The sequence below is a fragment of the Gymnoscopelus microlampas genome (assembly GCF_963454915.1).
Source record: "Gymnoscopelus microlampas genome assembly, chromosome: 8".
In the NCBI taxonomy this organism is placed as follows: Eukaryota; Metazoa; Chordata; class Actinopteri; order Myctophiformes; family Myctophidae; genus Gymnoscopelus; species Gymnoscopelus microlampas.
In genome coordinates, this window is record NC_139945.1 from 12,954,965 (window position 1) to 12,979,786 (window position 24,822).

At 43.4% G+C, this 24,822-nt stretch overlaps 2 protein-coding genes across 2 annotated transcripts in view; one reads left to right on the plus strand and one right to left on the minus strand.

Annotated features, from left to right (window-relative positions):
- LOC311049831 (galectin-4-like) overlaps positions 1–24,822 on the plus strand; it is a 459,606-nt gene that overhangs the window by 185,313 nt on the left and 249,471 nt on the right. The window lies entirely within an intron of this gene.
- LOC311050476 (uncharacterized protein) lies at positions 11,689–15,489 on the minus strand (the record flags this gene model as incomplete). The annotated part of the gene is made up of 4 exons (XM_084064560.1): positions 11,689–13,784; positions 13,920–13,994; positions 14,172–14,258; positions 15,105–15,489. 4 exons carry the CDS (start codon positions 15,487–15,489, stop codon positions 11,689–11,691), a joined length of 2,643 nt encoding a protein of 880 aa, XP_083920686.1.

Consider the following 24,822-nt stretch of genomic DNA (forward strand, 5'->3'; position numbering starts at 1 on the left):
TTCAAGTTCCTGGACAAAGACATACTCTTTAGAAGTAAAAGTCCAAAATGTATCTATTCCTGAGTTTCATAGATCCTGATTCCATCGTTGCACGATGGGGCAATGCACAACGAAAATAACTGATCTTCATCTCATGTTGTGAATGTGTGCATACATGACACATACATGATACATACATGACAACAACAGCCAGCGTGCTACAGAACAAAACAGAGTCAACACGTGAAAGGAGGCCACGGTAAGATAAATAATGTATGTCTGGTGGTTTTCACGGCCAGGGTACAAATACCAGTGGTGGACAGTAATGGAATAAATGTATTTGAGTACTGCAAGTACAGATTCTGAGGATCTGTACTTTATGTGATGCCCACTAAAGTGTGATCACATTAGTGTGATTGTTTTATGTGTTACAGTGATTTGAGAAGTGTTTGTATTTTTGTTTTACCCTTCAAACCCAGGTTGTCTTTATGTAATGTTTTCACCCAAAACAACAATAACTTTGGTCAATAGGTGGCAGTGTAACACCATGGTTTCAACCTGTTTTGCCTTCTGAGCTTGTCGTCTACTCAGGTAGTCTAGTGCGCAGGCGCTGCTGGCTCTTCCCATAACTGAGAGGAGACTCGGTGGAAGCAAGAGCATGTTTCACTGTCTCTAATTCTTCATAAACATTTCAACCTGTTTTCCAGGTGGGTTATACTTCACAAAGCACACAGAAATGATTGCTGTTGTTTATGTAACGTCTGGAGTTTATTGTGTTTACTTTTTGGGTCGAATGTAAGTGTAAAAGGAGTGTTTGGAAAGTGTCTCATTGTTTGTAAATGTTTGTAATGGCGTCCGCCACGTTGCTCCGTCGTGTGTCACGTTGATTGTGTGTGTATCACATCTCCGTTCTTTTTGCTAGGTTTATGTTTTGATCTGTATACTGGCTGGCTCCAATTATTATTTAATATGTGTATGTATATTTACAGTATTTTGTGACTACTGTTAAAACCGTTTTTGGGGAAAATGGTTTCAAACCATTTAACTGCAAACCATGCAGCTGTAAATAATAGGTTCATTTAGTAGGGTTACTGTTACTGATTATGCTAAGTCCTGATGGTGCTTAGAGCATCAGTATGTATGAAAAATGCACTGTAGATGCAGGTGAATTAATGACCAAACACATTTGGGTGTTAATGCAGAAAAGAGACACAAGATGTTAAAAGGTGTTTCTTTTGAATGTATATTGTATTGAATTGAATTGAATTGAAAACAATGGTTATTGTATTTTGGTTGATTTTGATGTAATTGTGAAGTACTATGGAAATGTGAATGTCAGTATGTCTAGATAGACCGTGAAAAGGGCAGTATTGTTTTATGCTGAGTAAAATGTGCAGTAGTAAATACTGGGTAAATAACAAAGTAAAAAGGACAATGCAAAACAGTACAGTTAGGGTTTATTGTGTATGTGTATGTTTGAAATAAATCATAACTGAGAGGAGACTCGGTGGAAACAAGAGCATGTTTCACTGTCTAATTCTTCATAAACCATTTCAACCTGTTTTCCAGGTACATACAGTATATATCTGTTAATAGGTGCCAGATCCTGGTACCTGTAACATTTACTTGAGTATTAGATTTTTTTAAATACTTATTACTCTTGAGTACATTTCCAAGACAAATATTTTACTTTTACTCGAATACATCTCAGGAAGGCTCTCCTTTTAGAGAGAGCACTTTTGAATACTTAAGTATATTTAAAAGCAATGACTATTTTATTCTTACTTGAATAACATTTTGAGATGACGACAGTCAGGTCAGCGCCGGTAAGGCATGCAGAAGGGTTTGTTTTTGTTTTTTTAAGTAATCACTGCACCGCCGCATCTTCTAAGAGACTGAGACACAAAGCTACAAACAACATTTAGATGAGACACAAAGCTACAAACAGCATTTAGATTAGATCAATTAAGATGAAAAGATTAATCAATGATCAAAGAACTTTAAACTGAATGTGGCTGTTGTTAGCATAACATTAACGTCAGTACGTGGGGATGCTAATTTGTAAGCATTGACTTGAGAGATATTTGGTCTCGGAGATTTATATAATGTTCTTCAAACAAATGTGCATTTCTGATAACTAATTTAATACAATGAATATGAAGAATATAACTCTTTGCTAGTCTAGATGATTCATGTATAGAGTTTGCAACTACCTGGAATTCAAATAAGGGACGCCCCATGTTTTACATAGTAGGCCTAAGGCCAACTAGTCAATAGTGATTAATAGTCACTGAACCCATGAGATGATCAGATTTATCCCGTGACTCTCCTAGAAGGAATCAAGGAATGTGACGTCACGTCCAATGATGGGATATGGAGAAAAACAGCTCTAGCTCCATTCTTTTCTTTTGTGGTGAAAACCAGCTCTGATCGCTTCATAGATTTATTATTACTATTACGATACTACGATTACAAATTATATTTACTAATAATATGTTGGATTAATGTCGATGTGTATTTTCAAACATTAATATTAAAAAAAAAACATTCCTATCACAAAAAAGGGAGGCCCCCCTGTAGTAACCCTGAGGACCCTCTAAGGGTCACAGACCCCCTGTTGAATGCAGAAAATTAATAGGATTTTTATTTCCAGCACCTCATTATTGAGATCTACAGTGGAGTCTAGAACCACCCCATCGTCCAGGAGGGTGATTTCATAACTAAGCAATAACGTGATGTTTCGTTTGCACAGGGAACACTCACCTTCCCCATGCTCCACACCGTCCTGAGAGATAAAGACCAGTGGGCCACGCCCTGGTCCTTCAACCCACAGCACTTCCTGGACCACAACAGCAACTTTAAGAAGAACCCTGCCTTCCTGCCCTTCTCTGCAGGTACAGTCCAGCACTGCACTGCACACAATGATTTAAAGCTGCAATCCATGTCAGGATTTGAACCCAGGTCTCCCCTGTATGGGGGACCAAATTCTACCTACCACTCTCCAAGTCAAGTCAAGTCAAATGTATTTATAAAATACATTTAAAACAACAGCACAGCATGAAAATTATAAAACAAAAACATCAAATTTAAAACACAAAAAGCATCAAATACAGAGCATACAAATCCAAACCGGTAGACAGTTTTGAAAAAAATAATACAAAATCTGGGAGTTTACAAAGCACATAAAGAAGTGTCCAACATTCTCCGCGAGGCAGGAGGTTTTTAAAAGGCCAGGGAAAACAAGGGGCGTTTTAAGTCTGCTTTTAAAAATATCCAAGGAGGGTGCAGACCTAACCGGTAGAGGTAGCCTTTTAACTTCAAGTGGGGGGGGGGGGGGCAAAGCAACTCAGATATATGCAGTGGTGCCAGACCATGATGGGCTTTAAAAACAAATTGTAACATTTTACAGAATCCCTGATTGGCCAGGGATATTATGCCATCCCTCCCATGTCCGCTCCCTGCTGAACAAGCACCACTATCAACCTAGTGTAGAAACGGAGAAGGCCCTCCCCTGTACCAGCTTCCCTCCCTATAACACGGCAAATCCAGAGAGGCACTGTGGTGCAGGAATCGAACCCCTAGTCTCCATGGTGGCAGACAGGAACTTTACCCCTGCACCCGCCCGGACAACTAAGAAATCTGCACTTCAATGGCATTGTGCCCCTTTGGCACGGAGCCCATTCAGAGTGGGATTGTTTGGGCTACTGCCAGAGCTGACTAATTGTTAAAGGATACCTTTGGTGTCATTTCACATTTGGCTCAGTGCCAACCTCCGGGCACACATCACTAACCTATTTGTTTTTGCACCGCCATCTTCCAGGCACTATACTGTACAGAGCTGTCCGTTCTGTTCGTAACTCAGACAGAACAACTTTACCCATTAAGACCTGAGGCTGATTCTACAAATATGTCTTTTGTCAACAGTTTTCTGAAAAAACGTATGTTGCTATATCAGTGGTTCTCAAACTTTTCTATGTATTTGGCCACGGACAACCATCTCAACATATTTTGTTCCAGGGACTCAGGGATGCAAAGATTTGAGTTAAAAATGTTCGCTTTAAAAATATATATTTTCAAAGATTTGCAAATAAAATAAAATAATAGCAGATCTACAAGCTCAGTGGCACGAAGTGACACTCATATTGCTAAAATAAAAAACGACACAGATGCTTTCCCATTTTTAATGGGTTAAACAGACACACTGCTGGTTAAAAAGGAATATAAGAAGGATACCAACCAATATTTGATGACAGGTGAATAAGACTAATATTGCACTGCACGAAAGAGCGACTTATGTCTTGTCAGAGAGCAGTATTACTCGACATATTTGTAATTTCGAAACCTTACATTTCTGTACCTGTGGTTCTCAAACATTTTCATGGTCAAGGATGAAATAATAGCAAAAATGATAAACTCTTCCTCATTTTGCTGGGGACCTCCTGGGCCCCCTGTTAAGGATCCTGGGGGGGTCCCTGGACCCACTTTGAGAACCACTGATGTAAATGATATATCATCTCCATGTCTAACTCTGAGGATGAGCATGGCCCCCATGAATCACTCCAAATAACATCCATGTCGTCTCTGTCCGGTGGAAACCCCATATGTCCAATACTGTTAATATCCTTTAAAGGAGCAATGTCTAATTCCTGTCATGTATTTAACAGAGGGTGCTTGTGTTGACTTGCTCAACTAAAACACCAATATGTAACGTTTCTGCAGTGTTACTAGCATGAACTATTAAGGACTAAGGAACTAAGGAAATTATGAACATTATGTTTGAATAATCCTTGATGCAAGTGTATCATGAATCATGATATAGGCTACCGGAGATATACTGTTTTGAAAAGTCACTTCAATGACTCGCTTGTGTTGTTTCTATTATCCAACTCTTGGTGCTTGTGTGTGCCAGGTTTATTCTAGGAAAACTGAAGATATTTTACATGATGCAGTCGTTTTTAATTGAACACAAGCACCCTCTAGTGGATACAAATTACACATGCACCTTTAAAAGTAAAAATGAATACTGTGTGTACTGTTACACCTGCTGTTGGTGAGCCTAGGTAGGTTCAGTGATTCATATTATTGAGGTTGTTGAATATATCCAACTGATGTTGATGCATTTTACTGGATGCAATATAATCATTGATTCAGCTCATTTTCTTTTCTTTGCCTTCAATGCAATGTTCAGTGTCCTGCTTTGGCACAGACAACACCCTGCTGGACCCAAGGCCAAATGGTTTGGTCCAATTTGGTCCCAGGGAGTGGTTGCAGGTGTGTCTCCTGACAAACCTATAAATCAACTTGAACCCCACCCTGAATCTTTTAGGATCCAGTAGAGCGGTGAGAGAGAGAGAATGATTTGTTTAAATAAAGAACTCTAAACTCTGCTTTTTGGTGTTTTTTCTGTTTGTCCATAACCCTACAAGTGTGCACCATTGATAGGTCCGAACAGTGATAGTGTGTGGTCACACTGTCACAGAATGTATGGATTTTCTTTTCTTTTTTTTTTTCCCACATTGCCGGGGCCGGGAATCATCCTGGGACCTTCTGCTGTCCAGGTGCACTATACCCATTCAGCTATGTCCCCCATACTGATGAGACTGAGTGAAGTGAAAGGACAAGTAAATCTGGTCAATGGAAGTGTGCTGCTGTTGGCTCTGAAAATCTTTTTTTTTATTTGCAGTAAGACCACCAGACAGACGTTGTTTACAGTAGGCCTATACCTTACCTTCTCCTGCAGGTCTTTATCATTGTGTGTGTCTGTGTGTCTCCCCAGGGAAGAGGGCGTGTGTTGGAGAGTCTCTGGTGCGCATGGAGCTGTTCATTTTCATCATATCATTACTGCAGCGCTTCACCTTCTCCTGCAGCTTCGCTAATGTGCCCCGCAAGTACCACGTCATCGCCACCCCTCGGTGTGCACAACGGGGTGGTACCAGTGAATTGGAAACACACAAACAAAATTAAGCTATGAGAAACTGACCCTGGAACAGGAAATGGGAATACCACCTTCTGGAAAAGAGAACTACTGTACTACAGTCCAAGAGGGAGCATGTCCCTAGTTTTGGGCTGTTGCCAGCTTGCTGGTCGCTTTTCCACGCTAGCGGGTTTTGGTGCGTAAGTACCCGGCCGCAGAAACCCTCAGAAGACCAGAGCGCAGTTAGATACGTTTTTGGTATAGGCAGTCAGTGGGGAGGCTCAATTTAATTGATTTGTTTTCTGTTGCGTTCTTTTGTCACTAGAGTTTTTTTGGTTTAATTTGGTATTGTTTTTTTTTTGGTTTGGATTTTTCAAAAAAGAAAAAAAAAGGTTTCAAAAGTAATGGAGGTTACTGATTTTTTCTTGGCTCCGTCGGAGGAGGGGTTAGGTGCCTGCACCAAAGATCAGCTCATTTTAATTGCAGAGCACTATGCAATTGAAATTGGCGATAAAAGGTCCAAAAAGGACAATATCAAAGCCATGATTATGGACAGCTTATATGAGCAAAAGGTGTTGACCCCACCTCCGACAGTAACTGTGCAGGCTGTTAAGCAGGCTGATGTTGAGAGTGTACCATCTGTGGCTGTCTTAACATTTGAACAGCAGGAAAAATTATTGAAGTTGCAATTACAACTGCAAGCACAGTTAACGGAAACAAAAGATAAGGATTTGGAGATGGAGAGGCTGAGACACAGGACAGAGATGGCAAGGCTAGAAATTGAGGACACGAGGCTGAAGCTGGTGAGGGATGGAAAGTTAAGTGAGGTGAAAAAGGAATCAGGTGATAAGGATAGGATCTTAAACGGTTAGTCCCCAAATTTAACGAGAAGGAGGTGGAGGTGTTTTTCACTTTGTTCGAGCGGGTGGCAGACGCTAGGGACTGGAGTGATGCGGACCGCACGGTCCTATTGCAATGTGTGCTGACTGGTCGTGCACAGGAGGCATTCGCTTCACTTTCGGCACGGGACAGTTGTAAGTACACGGAGGTGAAAGCCGCAGTGCTTCGTACCTACGAATTAGTACCCGAGGCTTACCGCCAACGGTTTAGAACGTGGCAGCGAGGCAATAGATCTTACTTGGAGTTTGCCCGTGACCTGTCCACACATTTCAATCGTTGGTGTGTAGCTTCAGGAGTCGATGACTGTGATGATCTGGCAGATCTGATTGTACTTGAACAATTCAAAAACTCAGTCCCTGAGCAAGTGGCCGTTCATATAAGTGAACAGAAGGCACAGACTGCAGCTGAAGCTGCAGCACTCGCCGATGAGTTCTCGTTATTGCATAAGGAATGTGGGGACAAGGACAACCGTAGATTTACTGGTGGGTTTGGGGGTGGCAGAGAAGCTGGCCAAGTTATTGGGGGGAAAATATTTCCCTGGTAGGACCAGTGGGGCATGGAGTGCGGAGCACAAGAGTGGACCGAGTGGTCGTGCTGTAGATGACTCCGGTAACTCCTGTCATTTCTGTCACCAGGCAGGACACTGGAAAAAGGAATGTCCCATGCTTAGGTCACGTAATAAGAACGGCGGGCCTAAAACTAAGCCAGCAGCTTTTGCTACAACCCTGCCCGGTACCAGTGGTGCTGCACAGACGATGGCTGAGGTACCAAAAATGTCAAAACCTGAAACGTCCTTCTTACCTTTTGTTTCAAAGGGTTATGTGTCCTTGATTGGTAGTGGAGAGAAAGTGCCAGTTACGATACTACGAGACACAGGCGCGTTCGATTCATTCATCTTGTCATCTGCTCTGCCCTTCTCTGAGGAGACTCACACTGGATCTTTTCTTCCTGTGTTAGGCATGGGAATGGCTGTGTTCCATGTCCCGGTACACAGCGAATGGGAGTACGACCAGCTTGTGAGGATGGTTTGCCAATCTAAATGGTGTTTTGTCTCATGTATCAGATTCACAGCGCGCAGAGTTGGTGAAGCTGATACGCGAGTACCCAAGTTTGTTTGGGGATGTTCCATCTATTACGCATGTGATAGAACATGATATTGAGGTGACAGATCCTAAACCTATAAGACAGCGGTTTTATAGAGTAAGTCCAGAGAAGCGCACATTTTTGGATTCTGAAATTGATTACATGCTAAAAAATGACATTGCTGAACATTCCGTATCGAGTTGGGCATCACCATGTCTACTCGTTCCAAAATCGGACGGGACGTTTCGTTTTTGTTCAGATTTCCGAAAAGTAAATAACGTTACGAAACCTGACTCGTACCCTTTACCCCGTATGGATGACTGCATTGACCAGGTCGGGGCTGCAAAGTTCATCAGTAAGTTTGATCTTTTAAAAGGGTATTGGCAGGTTCCCTTGTCAAAACGCGCACGGGAAATAGCCGCGTTTATTACTCCGTCTGGACTGTACTCGTATTCTGTTATGCCTTTCGGGTTACGCAACGCACCGGCAACGTTTCAACGTTTAATGAATAAAGTGGTTGGTAACCTGGAAGGTTGTGCAGTGTACTTAGATGACGTGGTAATTTACTCAGACACTTGGTCTTCTCACATGAAGCGCATAGGAGCACTGTTTAGGCGCTTGGCTGAGGCGCGCCTTATTGTGAATCTGGCCAAGTGTGATTTTGCACGTGCCACTGTGACGTACAGTACCTTGGTCGCCAGGTGGGACAGGGTGAAGTGCGTCCAGTGCGTGCAAAAGTAGAAGCAGTTGAAAAATACCCACCACCAACAACAAAAAAAGAATTGCAAAGATACTGTATCTAGGTTTTATAGGATATTATAGAGCCTTCTGTAGAAACTTTTCAACTGTAGTGGCACCGCTGACTGACCTTCTGAAGGGTAATGTAAAATACTTCTGGTCTCCTGTTTGTCAGCTGGCTTTTGAAAGTGCCAAGAAGATCCTCTATAATGCTCCTGTTCTAGCTGCTCCACACATGGAAAGGCCTTTTAAACTGCAGGTTGATGCCAGTCATGTGGGTGCAGGTGGAGTTTTGCTACAAGAAGATGAATTGGGCATTGAAAAACCTGTTGTTTTTTTTTCAAAGAAATTTAACAGGTATCAGTTGAACTATTCAGTGATAGAAAAAGAAGCTTTGGCTTTGATATGGTCTTTGCAGCACTTTGAGGTTTATGTGGGTTCTGGACCTGTGGTGGTGTACACAGACCATAATCCATTAACCTTTTTGCATTCACTGCACAGTCCAAATCAGAGGCTGATTAGGTGGTCCTTATTTCTTCAGTGCTACACATTAGATATTCGCCATGTAAAAGTAAAAGATAATGTGGTGGTGGATGCTTTGTCTAGAGCCCCATGTAACTAATTCTGTGTTCATTTTCTGTTTTGCATAATGCCTTAACTTTTCTCTTAAAGGCTCCAAGGTACCAGTTGCTGAGGGGGGTGGGGCAGAAGCAGAATATAGATGTGAACTGGGGGGGGTTAGTTTCGAAGGGGATTATTTTTTGTAAATATTTTCACATTTATAGGTGATTTATTTATAGCATAAAGTTTGGGCCAGGGTTCCCTATGGGACCCTGTTTTGAAGGGGGGGAGTGTGACGCCCCCCTGGGCCTTTACTATAGAGTGTGTGTGTGGGTGTGTGTCAGTACATTTCCATTGCAGTGCTGACTTGGAGGGTGGAGTTGGAGATGATTGGAAGGGGAGACACCTGGCCATTGTCTCCTCAGACACTATAAAAGACCTGATCTAATGTTATTCTTCCTCTTCAGTCCTCCTGAGGCTGCTGGAGCGGTCACACCGAAGATAATCTGAGTTCCCAGAAGTTTTCGCCAGCTCTGGCGAGGAACTTCTGGGCCAGAGCCCTGGTATTTGTGGGCGGGATGTACCTTACGCTCTGAATCTGAGCGGACACGCCTCTTACCGGTCTGAGAGCTGTGCAACTCGTCTAAAAAGTCCGACGAGAGGCAAACAGCAGTACACAACAATGGCGGCCGAAATTTCTCAAGGGGAAATTGCTTCCCGTCGATCCTATTTAGATGCAACACCCACTGCATGTGGATCCCGCCCCCTTTTCTTCATTGGCTGTTGATTTGAATCACAACGCAGTGGCCGCGCCCCTGCTGTCCAAGCTCCGACGCTAACCCTCCCAGACTACACCGAAGAGCACTCTCTGCTCATGTTGATTCGATTATGCTTGGTTGATTTAAGTTCATTATGTTCAGTTGAATCCAGTTGCTTTACCTTATGATCATTTAAAATCATTTATTAATAAAAAGCACTTATTTTTGGCAAACCTCTGTGTCGTTTCCCCTTTTTTGTTGTGGCCTTGGAGCCAGGCCATAACAGCTGTTATTAAAAAAAACGGAATGATTTTGCTGTTACAATAAAACAACTTATTTGCAAATACACAGTACGAAAATCACAGCCTTTGCTATGTATAAGTTAGGCATATCCTGTTATGCCATCGTCATACAGCCAATAGATCTAGCCTATAACAGATGCATTCTCAGATAATTATAGCCTACCATTGTTTTCTATACTTTAGCCAACTAAAGTTCTGATTGCATGCAGACTCATTTTTGCATGTAATCATGTTCATACTTCACCCATTCATAATAGTCATTATATAATATCCAGTGGAGATGATCTCCCCAGAGTAGCCTTGCTTGCTGCCAGTGCCATGACGTGCTTTAGCCTGCATCCTCCTTATAAGAGCAACACACTCTCATTGTTTGTGAGTACTGTAGGCTAACTATATGTATGGGTTGTGTAGTTACGTATGGGTCCCGTATAGTTATCATTTATTTTAGGCTACTCAAGGCTCCAGAACCCCAGAACATGGGATGCTTTTCAGTAAAAGTGGGGGGCATTAACACATTGACTGCCAAGGGGTTTTCTAGAATGGCTCTCCCACTGCCAAGGTTTTTGACCATTCTGACTCATTTTTGAGGGCCCACAGAACATTTTGTACTAGGACTATGAAAACATAGAATATCTCAAAAAAAAGCTTAGAATCTCTTCTTTCATCTGGAAAAGAAAGTGAGTTGATACCATGCTCTGTTCTTTAGCTAGAGGAGTTTGAATACAGCTTGGTATTCACCAAAAAGAGGCCTTTTTCTTCAGAAGCTGAGATATGAGCGTTTTAGTAAATGACACACATTTAGAGGCATAACTTGATTTCAAAAGTGTTTCAAATTTATTTAGGGCCTTCATTGACATCAGTCATGTAAACAATACTTGTTTATAAAAAAAATAAAAAAAAAATGCTTTTGATTGTACATCTATTGCTCTGTTTCGCTCCAAAGTGCTCAATTCAAACAACATTTTTCACAATATTTTTTTTTTTTTCATTTTTTTTTCAAATAATAAATAATAACAATTCAAAGGTGATGTGCAACATCAATATATTCATCGAGAGCGTCATTTTCCAAACTTTTTGCCCACACAATTCAAAATGTCAATACTACATTCATTGCAGATCTACAAGCTTGCCTTTTTTTTTTCTCTAGGGAGTACAACAACAAATTGGTGCTATTAGAGCAAAATAAATAAATAAAAGTAAAATATCTGCCTGGCATGAAGCAGTATGAATAGGCAGGTTGAGGTTGGTAGGTTGAACAACATAGTAGCAGCTGCTTCACAAAGTGCTTTCAAAGTAAATGTAACTACATCAAATAATAATAAATACTAATCATTCAAATCAATAAATTGAGTGCAATCAGCGCAAATAAATAAACAAAAATAAAGTTCTTTTTTTTGCAGCACCCTGAGCGGATCAACGTGCGTCTACCCTTCACCCGGCTCTCGAGGCCACTCTAGTAGTCTTTTACAGTGTGGTACCGATGTGTACATTGGTGGTGCAAGGGCACACGACAGGACTTGCACTCAAAGCTTGTCTCACTCCGGATGTTTTTCCCGTCCTTCTTCTTTGACGGTAGCTTCGATCGGGAACAAACCCTACAACACCTTTGTGGGTACTTCTTAGCAGAACTTGCTTTGGGGAAATTGATCAGTTCGTGATCTAGTCTGTCATTCAGCCTGGACTCGGGGTCAACGTTTGGTGGCAATGGGTGTCTAACACGTGGGGCATCCCCAGGAGGCGGGGCCTCACTCCTACCCTCCTGACGACGGGCAGCTCTGGGGCGATCCCCAGGAGGCGGGGCCTCACTCCTACCCTCCTGACGACGGGCAGCTCTGGGGCGATCCCCAGGAGGCGGGGCCTCACTCCTACCCTCCTGACGACGGGCAGCTCCGGGGCGATCCCCAGGAGGCGGGGCCTCACTCCTACCCTCCTGACGACGGGCAGCTCCGGGGCGATCCCCAGGAGGCGGGGCCTCACTCCTACCCTCCTGAGGACGGGCGGCGCCGTCTTCCTGCTCTTCCTCGGACCCCTCCTCTCCGTCTTCATCCTCTTCCTCGGACCCCTCCTCAGCAGGCGGGGCCTCATTCCTACCCTGCTGAGGACGGGCGGCGCCGTCTTCCTGCTCTTCCTCGGACCCCTCCTCTCCGTCTTCATCCTCTTCCTCGGACCCCTCCTCAGCAGGCGGGGCCTCATTCCTACCCTGCTGAGGACGGGCCACTCCCCCAATGTTCCCGCGGGTGGTCCAGGACTTCACTACTGCCAAGATGAACGAGTAGAAGTTCTGAATTTTGGGTTGGGCTGGGTGCCTGGCCTTGTAGATCACATAGGCGTTGAACTGGGTAATCTGGAGCATATAAAAGAAGAACTTTTTTGTCCACTTCCTCGTTTTCCTGGTACACATGTAATAGCTGAGGTTCTGGTCTAGCTTGTCGACCCCGTTCATGTGTTTGTTATACTCAATAACACACACAGGCTTCTCTTCGACCACCTTCTTGCTGTGTTTTTTCTCCTTCCTGGACACGGGCAGCATGTCATGAGGGTGCAAGGTGGAGATCATCGTGACGATTTTTGTTTTCTTGGCTCGCCATGCCAGTACCATCACGTCCCTGGAGTGGCGAGAGATGGTGGACCCCAGTGGCAGCTTTGAAGGGGTAACATCTGCGATGGCTGGTGGCTGTCCTCGCTTCTTACGCAGGGTCCCGCAGACGTATGTCTTCTTGTTCAGGAGCATAATGGCCGTATCCACTGAATTGTACAGGTTGTCCATATAGAGCCTATATCCACATCCAGCTAAACTGCCTAAGAGTGTTGTTATGATGACAGGTAGTGTCTGCTTCTTTTTACAGTATGGCAGCATGTTGTGGAGGTAGCCTGTTGCTGAATCACACAAAATGTACGACCTGATGCCGTACTTGACCGGCTTCTGTGGGGCATAGACCTTGAACTCCAGGCGTCCCCGCCACAACAGCATTCCCTCATCAAGACTGATGTCCACGCTCGGCAGGTACATCTCCTGGAAATTGGCCAGCAAGGACTGCAGTATTGGGCGGACTCTCCAGAGTTTGTCTACGTCTTCGGGCTTTTCTGGTACAGGGCGGGGGATGCTGTTGTCCACGAAGTGGAGGTTGCTCAAAATGGCCTGGAACCTGTTCCTCGGCATCACTTTCCGGAAGACGGCGGCCTCGACGTACTCATCAGTGGACCAGTACATGGCGATCTCAGGCTTTTGGCTGATTCCTGTCAGAAGAAAGAGCCCCAGGAAGCGCTTGAGCTCGTCTAGATCCACCGCTTTCCACTTCTTTGCTCTGCCATACTTCTTGTCACTGTCCGGCTTCTGTTCGGCATAGAGGTTGGTTTGAGTGCGGATTTCCTCCAACAACTCATCCGACAGCAGCAGCTCAAAGAAGTCCACGGGCTCATCAGACTGCAGAGCAGCAGCGGCGTTTTGAGGACCCGGAGTCCCAGCTGTGAAGGGGATGTCCCGAGGACACCATCCTGTGGAATGCCACACAGGAGGAGGACCCTTGTCCTTCTTGCCCTTGGCACCACCTGTGAATTATAGAAATAGATCATTACCATAAAATACTTTTTTCTTTGACACACACACACACACACACACACACACACACACACACACACACACACACACACACACACACACACACACACGATAATAATTCTTACCTCCACGACCAGCTCCACCAACCGCTCCACCAACTGCTCCCTCCTCCACCTCCTCCTCACCACTAGCATGCGACCCTGTGTAACATAACATATACTTTTTTTTAGATATTATGTCCATCTTTAGCAAAGCATTTATCATCCACAGACCACATGCATATATACACTGAATAAATAAATATGAGAGAATACATTTACCATTACCCTGGTTTTAGCATTTTTTCATTCATGTGCTATAATTGACAATTCACTCACCCCTACTACCGTCATCATCATCATCATCATCTGCATCCATGGCAGACACCAGTTCCAGAGCACCCACCAGTACCTCCTCCTCAGCATCTACAATACAATTTCAAATACTTTGGTGAATATTATGCATTTAGCAAACATTATCCAGACAGAGCGACTGACAAAAGGCACATATGAGATCAAATAGACATGCCTGATCGACATCAAAGGCTTCAGTTCAGGTCAGAAAAACAACATAACAAAAACAAAACCCCTTTGACCTACAGGATTTTTGTTGTTGTTATTATGTGGCCTGACCTGAACGGATGCTTTGATGTCTTTTATATTATGACAGCCATAATGTGCAGACAGAGGGAGGGGGCATGCAGCTGGCATTTTCCCCCTACAAGAAAACTGAATAAAATGAACAGATCTACAAGCTCAAAAAGCGTGTAGATCTGTTCATTTTATTCAGTTGGCGTTGTGCGAGGCTCGCTCCGTTGTGGCCAACGAACCACAGGTTGAGAACCGCAGCCACATACAGTAACGAAAATCGGGCCACAGCCTGTCGTCTATGTTGCCAGATCGTGGGAAAGTAATAAGCAACCAGGTCTATGAAAACGAGCCCACAAGAAGCGAATAGCCGAGTATAGGCCACATGGGCACTTCAAACATATCTAAAACAAGGTGAAAATAGTCCATCTACAAAATCACAACCACAATTACCATCATTTCCAAGCAGATTTACAGAAAAACAAGTCCAGTGTGGCTTAGCAGACCTAGCCCTGAAACAGATACTAGCGTCATGTGAACCATGGTATAGCAAACCTGGCAACGACGATAGTTTACTTTTCTGCATTGAATCAGCTAAACGCACGGTCAGATGAACTAGTAACGAATACAACTCGATCAAATCAACTTGTAACACATAAAACGATATAAAAAAAGTATGCTTACCACTGGAAAAAGGACTGTTGCCCCGACTGAGAGCCGCCGGTTCCCAAGCCGAGCCCTCAGAGGCACCACTACTGTCACTGTCGGCGTCGGTGTTGGATCCCTCCACCCCTGACCCCAACTCGCTCCCCGTAACACTGCCACCGGCCCCGGCCCGGTCAGGGCTCGCAGGAGGACGGGGACGAAGGACCATGCTGCTCGGATCGCTCCTACGGCCGGGGGGCAGGTCCTCGCGGTCCTGGGTGCCGACACTCGGCCCTGGTTGGAGGTCCACAGGAGGAGGATAAACCACCGGAGCTTGGGAGGCTGCTGCACCAGCCCCAACCAAGAACCTCTCCATGGACTGCTGACCAGGTCCGGGGGTGTTCTTGCGCTTTTTCCCTACCATAGCTACTCTCTCACAGTACACTATATCTAATATAAACTTTATCTCCTCTCTATTACCACCTATTTTCTCCTATTCTCTCCCTATAACGCCGATCACCTCTCCTATAAATACTCCTATTACTGCACTCTATATCTTACCTCCACGCCCTCTCTATCTATAATATATATATATATATATATATATAAAACTCAGTAGGATTTATATATATATCACTCACACTTACTACACTCAAAATATCAACTCACACACACAAACTCACGTACAAACAATTCACTCTTTCACTCAATATAACTCTCCCACACAAACTCACGTACAATTCACTCGTTCACTCACCGTATCTCACACTCGTATCTCTCGTTCAATCTAACTTACGTATCTCACACTCGTATCTCTCGTTCACTCGATCACAACTCTCAACTACTGCTACTAATACTACTACTATACTGCTACTGATACTGCTACTACTAATACTACTACTATACTGCTACTGCTACTACTACTGCTACTGCTACTACTACTACTACTGCTACTGCTACTACTACTACTACTGCTACTGCTACTGCTACTGCTACTACTACTACTATCAAACTATCAATCTATCTATCTATATCTCTCTCTCTCTCTCTCAATGACGATCGGCTCTTACTAAACTTTTTGAAAATGCACAGAAAGAGGGCTCCGCGCGTGCCCTTTTTGTAGGTTTCCGATCTCAGGACACCTGTTATTTTTCCACAGTGGCTTTGATCTGAGGTCACAATGACCTGGATCCAGAAGAGTTTTTATTTTTTATTTACAAAACAACAATATTGGCGGCACGATCAGTCAGTTTATCAAAGGGGTAACATGCTGTGTGTTTGTGTTATGATCTGTCCCTGTGTGTGGGAAAGGCTGCTGCGGGTGCACGTTACGAGTGCGAGCTTGACGTGCACACCCTCCCTTCACAGGCAGTCAGGGTGCATGGATGCGCGTGCACATTACCAGCGTGGAATGTGATGTGCACACGCTTCCCCAACGAACCTGGCCATGCTGCTTTGTTGATTACTGCAGCCAGCTGAGGCAGAGAGAGAGAGAGATCGCTGGGATTCAACTTTAGGTTTGGGAGCCTGATCACTGCTTTAGATGATGTTTTGTGTGATCACATGTTCAGATGTTTTTATTTTATTACATTACGAGTGCGAGCATTGACGTGCACACCCTCCCTTCCCCCATAGAGCCAGCTGCTGATATCCAGTGATTACAGGCAGTCAGAGTGCATGGATGCGCGTGCACATTACCAGCGTGGAATGTGATGTGCACACGCTTCCACAACGAACCTGCCATGCGGCTTTGTTGATTACTGCAGCGCAGAGAGAGAGAGAGAGAGATCGCTGGGATTAAACTTTAGGTTTGGGAGCCTGATCACTGCTTTAGATGATGTTTTGTGTGATCACATGTTCAGATTTTTTTTTTTTTTAGTTCTACGTAATTTTCATGTAAGAGATTAACCAACAAAGTGCCTGAGGGGTTAATCTAATGTAAACCATTAAAAAGACCTTGGCCCGTAGGACTACGGGCTTGGCACTTAACGGTTGGATTTAACGGCCCGTAGGACTACGGGCTTGGCAGTCAATGTGTTAAGGGAATGTGCATTTGTATGTGCCTCGACGGAGTGGGGCGGTAGAGTATCTGCGCGCAGGTTGTGGTGGGCCAGTCTGGGTCAAAATGTCAGGGCCGAATTTTTGGTCCCAGTCCATCCCTGGTATACATGGTCTCAGGAACGTCTGTTCCTGGTCATTATAAATCATAGAGAAAGAGTCCTTAAACTATATAGTTGCAATCAAATACTATCAGTGAACAATGTATAGCCGAATTGTAGTCTTAGTTACATTGTTAATTTAGTTTGTATTTACTTTTCTAGTTTAAGTTAATTCAATTGAAGAAATTGTTGTACACACAAACACAAAAGCAAACTTAAAATAATCAGACAACTTGTGTTCACTTGAACTACTTTATTTTGAGAAAAAAAAACAAGCTTCAGAGATTGAACAACATACACAACATCACAACAGTAGTTTCAAAACAGTCAAGCAAGCCTCCACCAATTGGTTTGGGGCTTGTATTTTGGCTTTGCTTTTTTCGCTCTCTTGTTCTCAGCTGACTGATGGGCTCTCAGCCAAGTTCTCACATATTTGAACAAACCTAACAACCTGAGCTATCGTTATAAAAAGTAGCCAGGAGGGTACTCGGTGCACGGATCGAGCGGAACGCATTCTTGTGTGTACGCGCGTGCACACGCGTCCTCCTGTTCAAAGAGGTTCTTGCACGCCGTGCAAGGCCGTCCCATGAGCATTGCATCCCTGGTGTGTGTGTGTGTGTGTGTGTGTGTGTGGGTGTGTGTGTGTGTGTGTGTGTGTGTGTGTGTGTGTGTGTGTGTGTGTGTGTGTGTGTGTGTGTGTGTGAGATCATCATCATCATCGGTAGGCAGGTTTGGTCATTTCAAACAAGATTTCAATTGTTTTATTGCCCTCCTTGCCCAATCATAAAATGCTCATGTGTGCAACGGAACAATAAATGGCTTGAACGGAACTCGGTTGTCCCACATTCTTGCAGATGTGCCATGGTGATGTTCAATATTCTGTGAACCAAAGTAGAACTCTATCTTACAGTGGGTGAGGGGGGGCAGTGCACAAAACATGACCATCCTCCTATAATTTGAGAAACGTCTGCCTGTAGTGGTGTGTGTGTGTGTGTGTGTGTGTGTGTGTGTGTGTGTGTGTGTGTGTGTGTGTGTGTGTGTGTGTGTGTGAGTGTGTGTGTGTGTGTGATCATCATCATCGGTAGGCAGGTTTGGTCATTCAAACAAGATTTCAATTGTTTTATTTTATCAATGCGAGAGGCAATGGCTTATAATGTAGCATGCCAACTACCCAGGAATAGAAAGCCTGCCGTTTCTATTAGCTTGGATTCCCAAATGATGATGTCAGTGGTAGGCGGGTTTCTGAACTGTCCATAGCCCTCCTCTGAGACACAGAACTAGTAGACAAAAATGGCACCATAATATTTAAAAGGGTCTTTCCTCATACAATTGGTCCTCACTAATGCTCATTATAATATTATTATAATGAGCATTAGTGAGGACCAATTGTACGAGGATATGTTGAAAATGGATGAAGTGTCCTTTTAGTATCTGTAATTTACTTGAGTATTTGTATTGCCTATTTTCTTGTAGACTGCAGATGGTATCTGCTATTTAGTGTGGTTGCCCAGAACTCTACCGACTCTATTCTTTCTAGATAAACTTTATTTCGGGCTGCTACTCCTCCCACAGTTTTTTTTCCCCAATTTCGTGCCATATGTCAAAATGACCGGCTTCACCGGGAATCGTGCACTTGTACTTTGCTAAGACATTGGTAACATAGTTTAATTGATATTGATTTATTAGTGCATTAAATTTCCCCATCCACTTTAATGGGAAAATGAAAAAACTCAAATTCAAGTATTTTTTTCTTGGAAACCGTAAGGGCTAGAGTTACAAGACTTGGAGGGGAGGCCAAATTATTGAAACAAATATTACACCAGTTGGCCTCATGGTGGCGCTATAACAGCCCACTTTACGTTTTGGCCTTTAACTCTTGAACTGTAGGTCGTAAAATCAAAATGTATTTTTCCCTGGATTCACCTTAACAACTCCCCATATCCGTCTGGATAGATTTTCCGCCATTTTGAATTTTCTTCAAAACACACTTTTAGCTCCTCCTCCTACAGATTTTGTCCAAATCTCACAAAAATCGGTACACATGATCTATGGACCCATGCGATAAACATATCCAAGCGGAATTTTGATTAAAACAGGCGGGAGGGGCCTGTCTTACAAAAGATGCGAACGAAACGTCCAGTCAATCCCAAATTTGAATCTCATGTCGAGGATGGTTTATTCAACAAATCCCCAAAAGCATTTCCACTTTGACCCATAGGGGGCGCCACAAATGCACAAAATGTAACCGTTTGATGCAAAAACATGATTTTTGGGTTGATCAATCCCCTCAAAATGAAATAAAAGCGATATCAGGAGTGACGTGACAATATGATTGGCCCGTTAAATTTGTGGGAGGGGCCTATTTATTTAGTGGGAGGGGCCTATTTTCTAAAATCAAAACGGCACGTATCAATAAGGCGGGATCCGATCGGCACCCGATTCTAATGGCACGTCGCGCGGCCTCCGACGGTATTCCTCCCGGCGTATCCCTCGAGTCCCGGTGGCCGCGACCCGCGACCAGCGTCGGCGCAAGAATTAAACCCAGGGTCATTAAGGCCAGGAGGGAAATCTGGGTTCCCCTGAATTGAGGTGAGAGGTGATGTCATTTTGGCTCGGCCCTCCAGGAGTCTCGCCACCCTCCATGCCCTAAGCGTGTTGGAAACAATTGGGTTTTTACAAAATGTCTTCACTGTTTTAGGGTCTGTAAGAAACAAGAGATCCCGGAGAGGACAATCACACTGTGCAGCTTCAATATCTAGCCAAATTGAAGGCTGGTCACCCTTTAACCAGGCCGCTACAAACCGGAATTGTGCAGCTGCCTGATACCACTTTATATTGGGAAGATCTAGTCCACCCTCAGGGCCAGACAGTTGTAATTTTGATAGTTTTAACGGCTACATGTAAACTTGATCACCTTTTGCGTGTCGACCTTGCCTATTCATTTTTGGCATTTTTTTGCTATTTTGAAGTGTTTTTTGAGTGTCATGACCTAAGATAAGAGCTTTATTGTTTGGTACCTCTGCAGACAACAACAGTATTAAAAGAAGAGCACTGAACATTGAAGAACAATAAAAAAAACTTGGTCAAAGTCAGGTCAGTCAGTCCTACAATAAAAACAAGGATAAAGTAATTAAGAAAAGAATAAGGAGGCCCCCATAAGCGAAAAACATATCATGTGTACACATATTGCACTTCCCAGTAACCTAAGCAACACAACACCTTACAATTATGTGCCTTGTAGAACATCGACATTATATATAGTGTCATTATTGTCCTCCTATCTTTTTCTTTGTTGGAGACTCCAACAAAAGGATGGACACCACAAAAGATTCTCATAAAGCTTTTATTCACTTCCCACAACAAAACATAAGCAGAAACAAACATAATGACATGTTCATGACTTATTATCTTCCAGCCAAGTGTATTGTATGTATCCTCTCTGTACCTTTCTGTATTTGTATATAGGCTATATTCCTCTTACACAGTATTTGCTTCTTCAGAACATGAAGTGTCACCATCCTTTTGTCAGCTTGTTATCCAATCTCATGCTTGCTTTCAGAGCAATCCAAGTGAGCTTGCGCTTGTTCTTTCAAGGCCGATGGACATTGAATGAGTTGCAGGCTACATGCAAACTTGTAATGTGTTCCCATAATGTGTTCGTGTATGCTTTCAAGTGTGTGTGCATATACGTATGTACAGTATGTCCATGGAAACTATTAGCACACAGAGTTCAGCTCAGGAGGAGCCTGCCTTCGTGCGTAATCCATGCTTTGCATTGAAAATGACCACTCTCAAATGGTAATAGATTAGATGTCTTTATTATCCACAAGGGAAACTCGTTTTTGAAATGCAATGCTTCAGCCATACACCAGATGTATGTATGTATGTATGTTTTGCAGTTTGACATTGGCAGTTGTTTGCAAAATGTGAAAAAGTAACTAGAAATATTGTTCCTGAAGAAACAATGTGGGCTCGCTTTAAAACCAAAAAAATGTAGTTATAAAAAGTACAAATTCAGTTTGACTTGGTATCTCTGTCTTTGTGTTGTGTGTGGGTGCAGACTTGCCTCCGGTTGATCAGGAGAGAGCACCTGTTATCATTCTCCTAATTGTCATCAGTTAAACACCTGCTTGAATAGCTGATGGTAGTAAGGGGATGGAGGGGTATAGGGAGCAGGAGTGATGGGTGCGGGGTGCTTCCCCCTGGCTCCAGTGAGCTTGTAGATTAGCTAATTACTATGGTTTAAAGTGTCTGTGTGTGTGTGTGTGTGTGTGTGTGTGTGTGTGTGTGTGTGTGTGTGTGTGTGTGTGTGTGTGTGTGTGTGTGTGTGTGTGTGTGTGTGTGTGTGTGGGGGTGGAGGGAGTTTTGTGGGTTATGTTGACCAATGCACACCAATAGTGTTAAATTGGAGCTTGAAATGTACAAAATTATTGGCATCAAAATTTCACCCATTTACACCGATGGCGGAGAAAACCATGCAAGGCACCTGCTCATCGGGAGCAATTAAGGGTTCAGCATCTTGCTCAAGGACACTTCGACACTAACTCTGGGGGAGCCCAGGATAGAACTGTGAACCTCGTACTTGCCATCCGGCCTCTCTAGTGGCCACTCTACCCCTGAGCCACTGCCGCCACCTCTACTCACACTTTCCAAAGACTGTCAAGCTTTTTCCAAAATAGCAGATCTACAAGCTCATTACGCATCACATTGTAGATTGGATTTTCTTTTGTATAGTTTGTATGACAGAGGGGGGTATGTCATGTGGGGTGGCGGTGGAGTATGGGGTGTATGTGTATGTGTGTGTGTGTGTGTGTGTGTGGGGGGGGGGGGGGGGGGTTTGGAGCTTGCCGTGTACAAACGTTTTAGCATCAAAATATACTTTGAGTACCAAAGTAAAAGTACTTAAATATTCAGAAAATAGCAGATCTACCAGCTCAGTACCTGTACTCACACTTTCAAAAGACTGTCAAGCTTTTTCCAAAATAGCAGATCTACAAGCTCACAACGCATCACATTGTAGATCGGCTTTTTCCGAATAGTCAAAGTATGACTGCTGTGGTGACGTCAACTCGGACTGCGAAGAATCTGGGTGTGACCCTGGACGATCAACTGTCGTTCTCGGCAAACATCGCATCAGTGACACGGTCCTGCAGATTCCTCCTCTACAACATCAGGTGGATTCGCCCCTTCCTCACGGAGAAGGCAGCCCAGGTGCTCATCCAGGCTCTTGTCATCTCCCGCCTGGACTACTGCAACTCCCTCCTGGCTGGTGCTCCGGCATCTGCCATCAGACCTCTGGAGCTTGTTCAGAAAGCTGCAACTCGTCTGGTGTTCAACCGCCCCAAGTTCTCCCACACAACTATCCTTCTCCGTTCTCTACACTGGCTCCCCGTAGCAGCTCGGATCCAGTTTAAAACCCTGGTGCTAGCCTATAGGGCAGTGAAAGGAACAGCTCCTTCCTACCTCCGGGCTATGGTTGATGCCTACACCCCTGCCCGACCACTTCGGTCTGCCACCTCGGGGCGACTGATTGTCTCGTCACTCAAGGGTCCTTCTGGTCGATCGACACGGTCACGACTTTTTTCTGTTCTGGCCCCACAGGGGTAAGCCAAATGGGACAGCCTGATTTAGAGGACACGAGTTGGATGAGGACATGCACCCACGAGGAAGAGCGTGGCAACATGCACCCACAAACGAGCGGAGACAGACAGCTAACACGGGCAGGAGGTGCGCTGCCTGATGAGTGGGCGGAGTATGGGCCGTGGGCAGTGTGGGAACCAATGCCCATCCTGCTACGCAAAGATGTTTGAGAACATTTCAAATGTGCATTATATGGAAACTGTTACTGTTCAATGGGTGTGGGAGGGAATTACAGTATGCTCTGAAAACTAACTGGGGAAAGGAGCATTTAGATAAGCGCTCTCTCGCTACGACATCAGAGCACCTCTGTTTCCACCTCTGTTCACTCTGGGAGAATCAACAGCAAGAACCGTGAGTATAGGCTACTTATCAGGGTCATTATAGTTTTAGTTTTAGCTTTTTTTCCATTATTTTATGAATTTATTTTGATCTAGTTTCCATTTTTTTCAGAGCAGGTGCGTAAGGGTCTAACAGTATAAGATCAAAAGGGAGAGATACCCGCACACTGCCACTTGCATGTTTCAAGAGAATATGTATTGATGCAACAACAACGTTTCGGTCGTGTGTAGACCTTCCTCAGGTTTTATTCAAACAGGCTGACAACATCATAAAATACATTTCAGACAGGTATAGACATCCAATCAGAAACCAATATGTGATAATCAAAACAAGAGACAGCTTGTGCTGACAATGTTCACGTGACCTTAACCCTTGCATTGTGTTAAAAACCTGCATACACTTTTGGTGTTAGCAGGTCAAATTTGACCTGTGATTTAACTCAGCCCAAAATGATACAAAAATCATTATTTTCATTTATTTGTTTCTCCCACCTCATAGCTGACTTGTTATGCATTCATATCCATGTAAACACAAATAAAATATTATGTTGGGTTAGGGTTTCATCTTTCAATATATCTAATTAATTTTGTTGCGTTAAAATAGCTGTTTCTGAGGATATCATGAAGCCTTGTTCCAATATAGAAATGTAAAGGGTACGTTTTACATATTTATACTTGAAAAACACAATGGAAGGGTTAAAGGTACAGTACACAAGTGCCTCTGATATCCTAATGCATCATTGAAAATACAAAATAACAATAATACAGGGAAAACATTTCATGCCACATAAATACAAGAAAGTCAACAAAACAAATAAAAATACGAATACAATTGTTAAGAGACAACCCTCACTATGTCCTAGTCCCATTGTTTTTCCGAGTGGAAAATATAATTAAAAGGAGTGAATTAATTTGGTACCACATATACAGAATAGGCCAAGAAGTTCAAGGAGAAAAAGATAAGAAATGGAAGGGCACATCGTGTCGCCTAATGACACTATTTTGTCAATGTCAATGATAGCATTGATAGCATTACATTCAATAATAATACATTGTTGAGCCCTTTCGGGTTTGTAATGTGTGTATCCAGTAAGCTTCCCGTTGTTTTAGTAGAAGGTCGTGATTACCACCTCTTCTGGGTAGGCTCACTTGTTCTATGCCAATAACGCGGAAAGTAGAGATGTGATGTTTAAGGTCATTAAAGTGAATAGCAACAGGATAGCCACGGTCATTTCTACGAATAGAGCTCTCACTGTATGTTGACTCATTCTCTGTTTTAACTATCTAGTAGTTTTGCCAATGTATGCCAAACCACATGGACATTGAATTGATTGATTGATTGAATATTTTATTGAACAAGCATTTTTAGGATGGTACAAGTACAGTCACATAAGAACAAAAACAAGCAGTACTGCACAAGTACATACAACAAAACTGTCTAAAAGGAACACTCCAAAAAAGACCTTGCGGCCTTGTTTCCGTTGAAGGTCCTTGGTGCTCAATTCAAAGACATATAAAACATTTAATATCATCACAATTTTAAAAACATTTAATATCATCACGTTAATAATAATTAAAAAACAAAACAAAACTATTAAGTACAAGTGGGGGGGAAAGAAA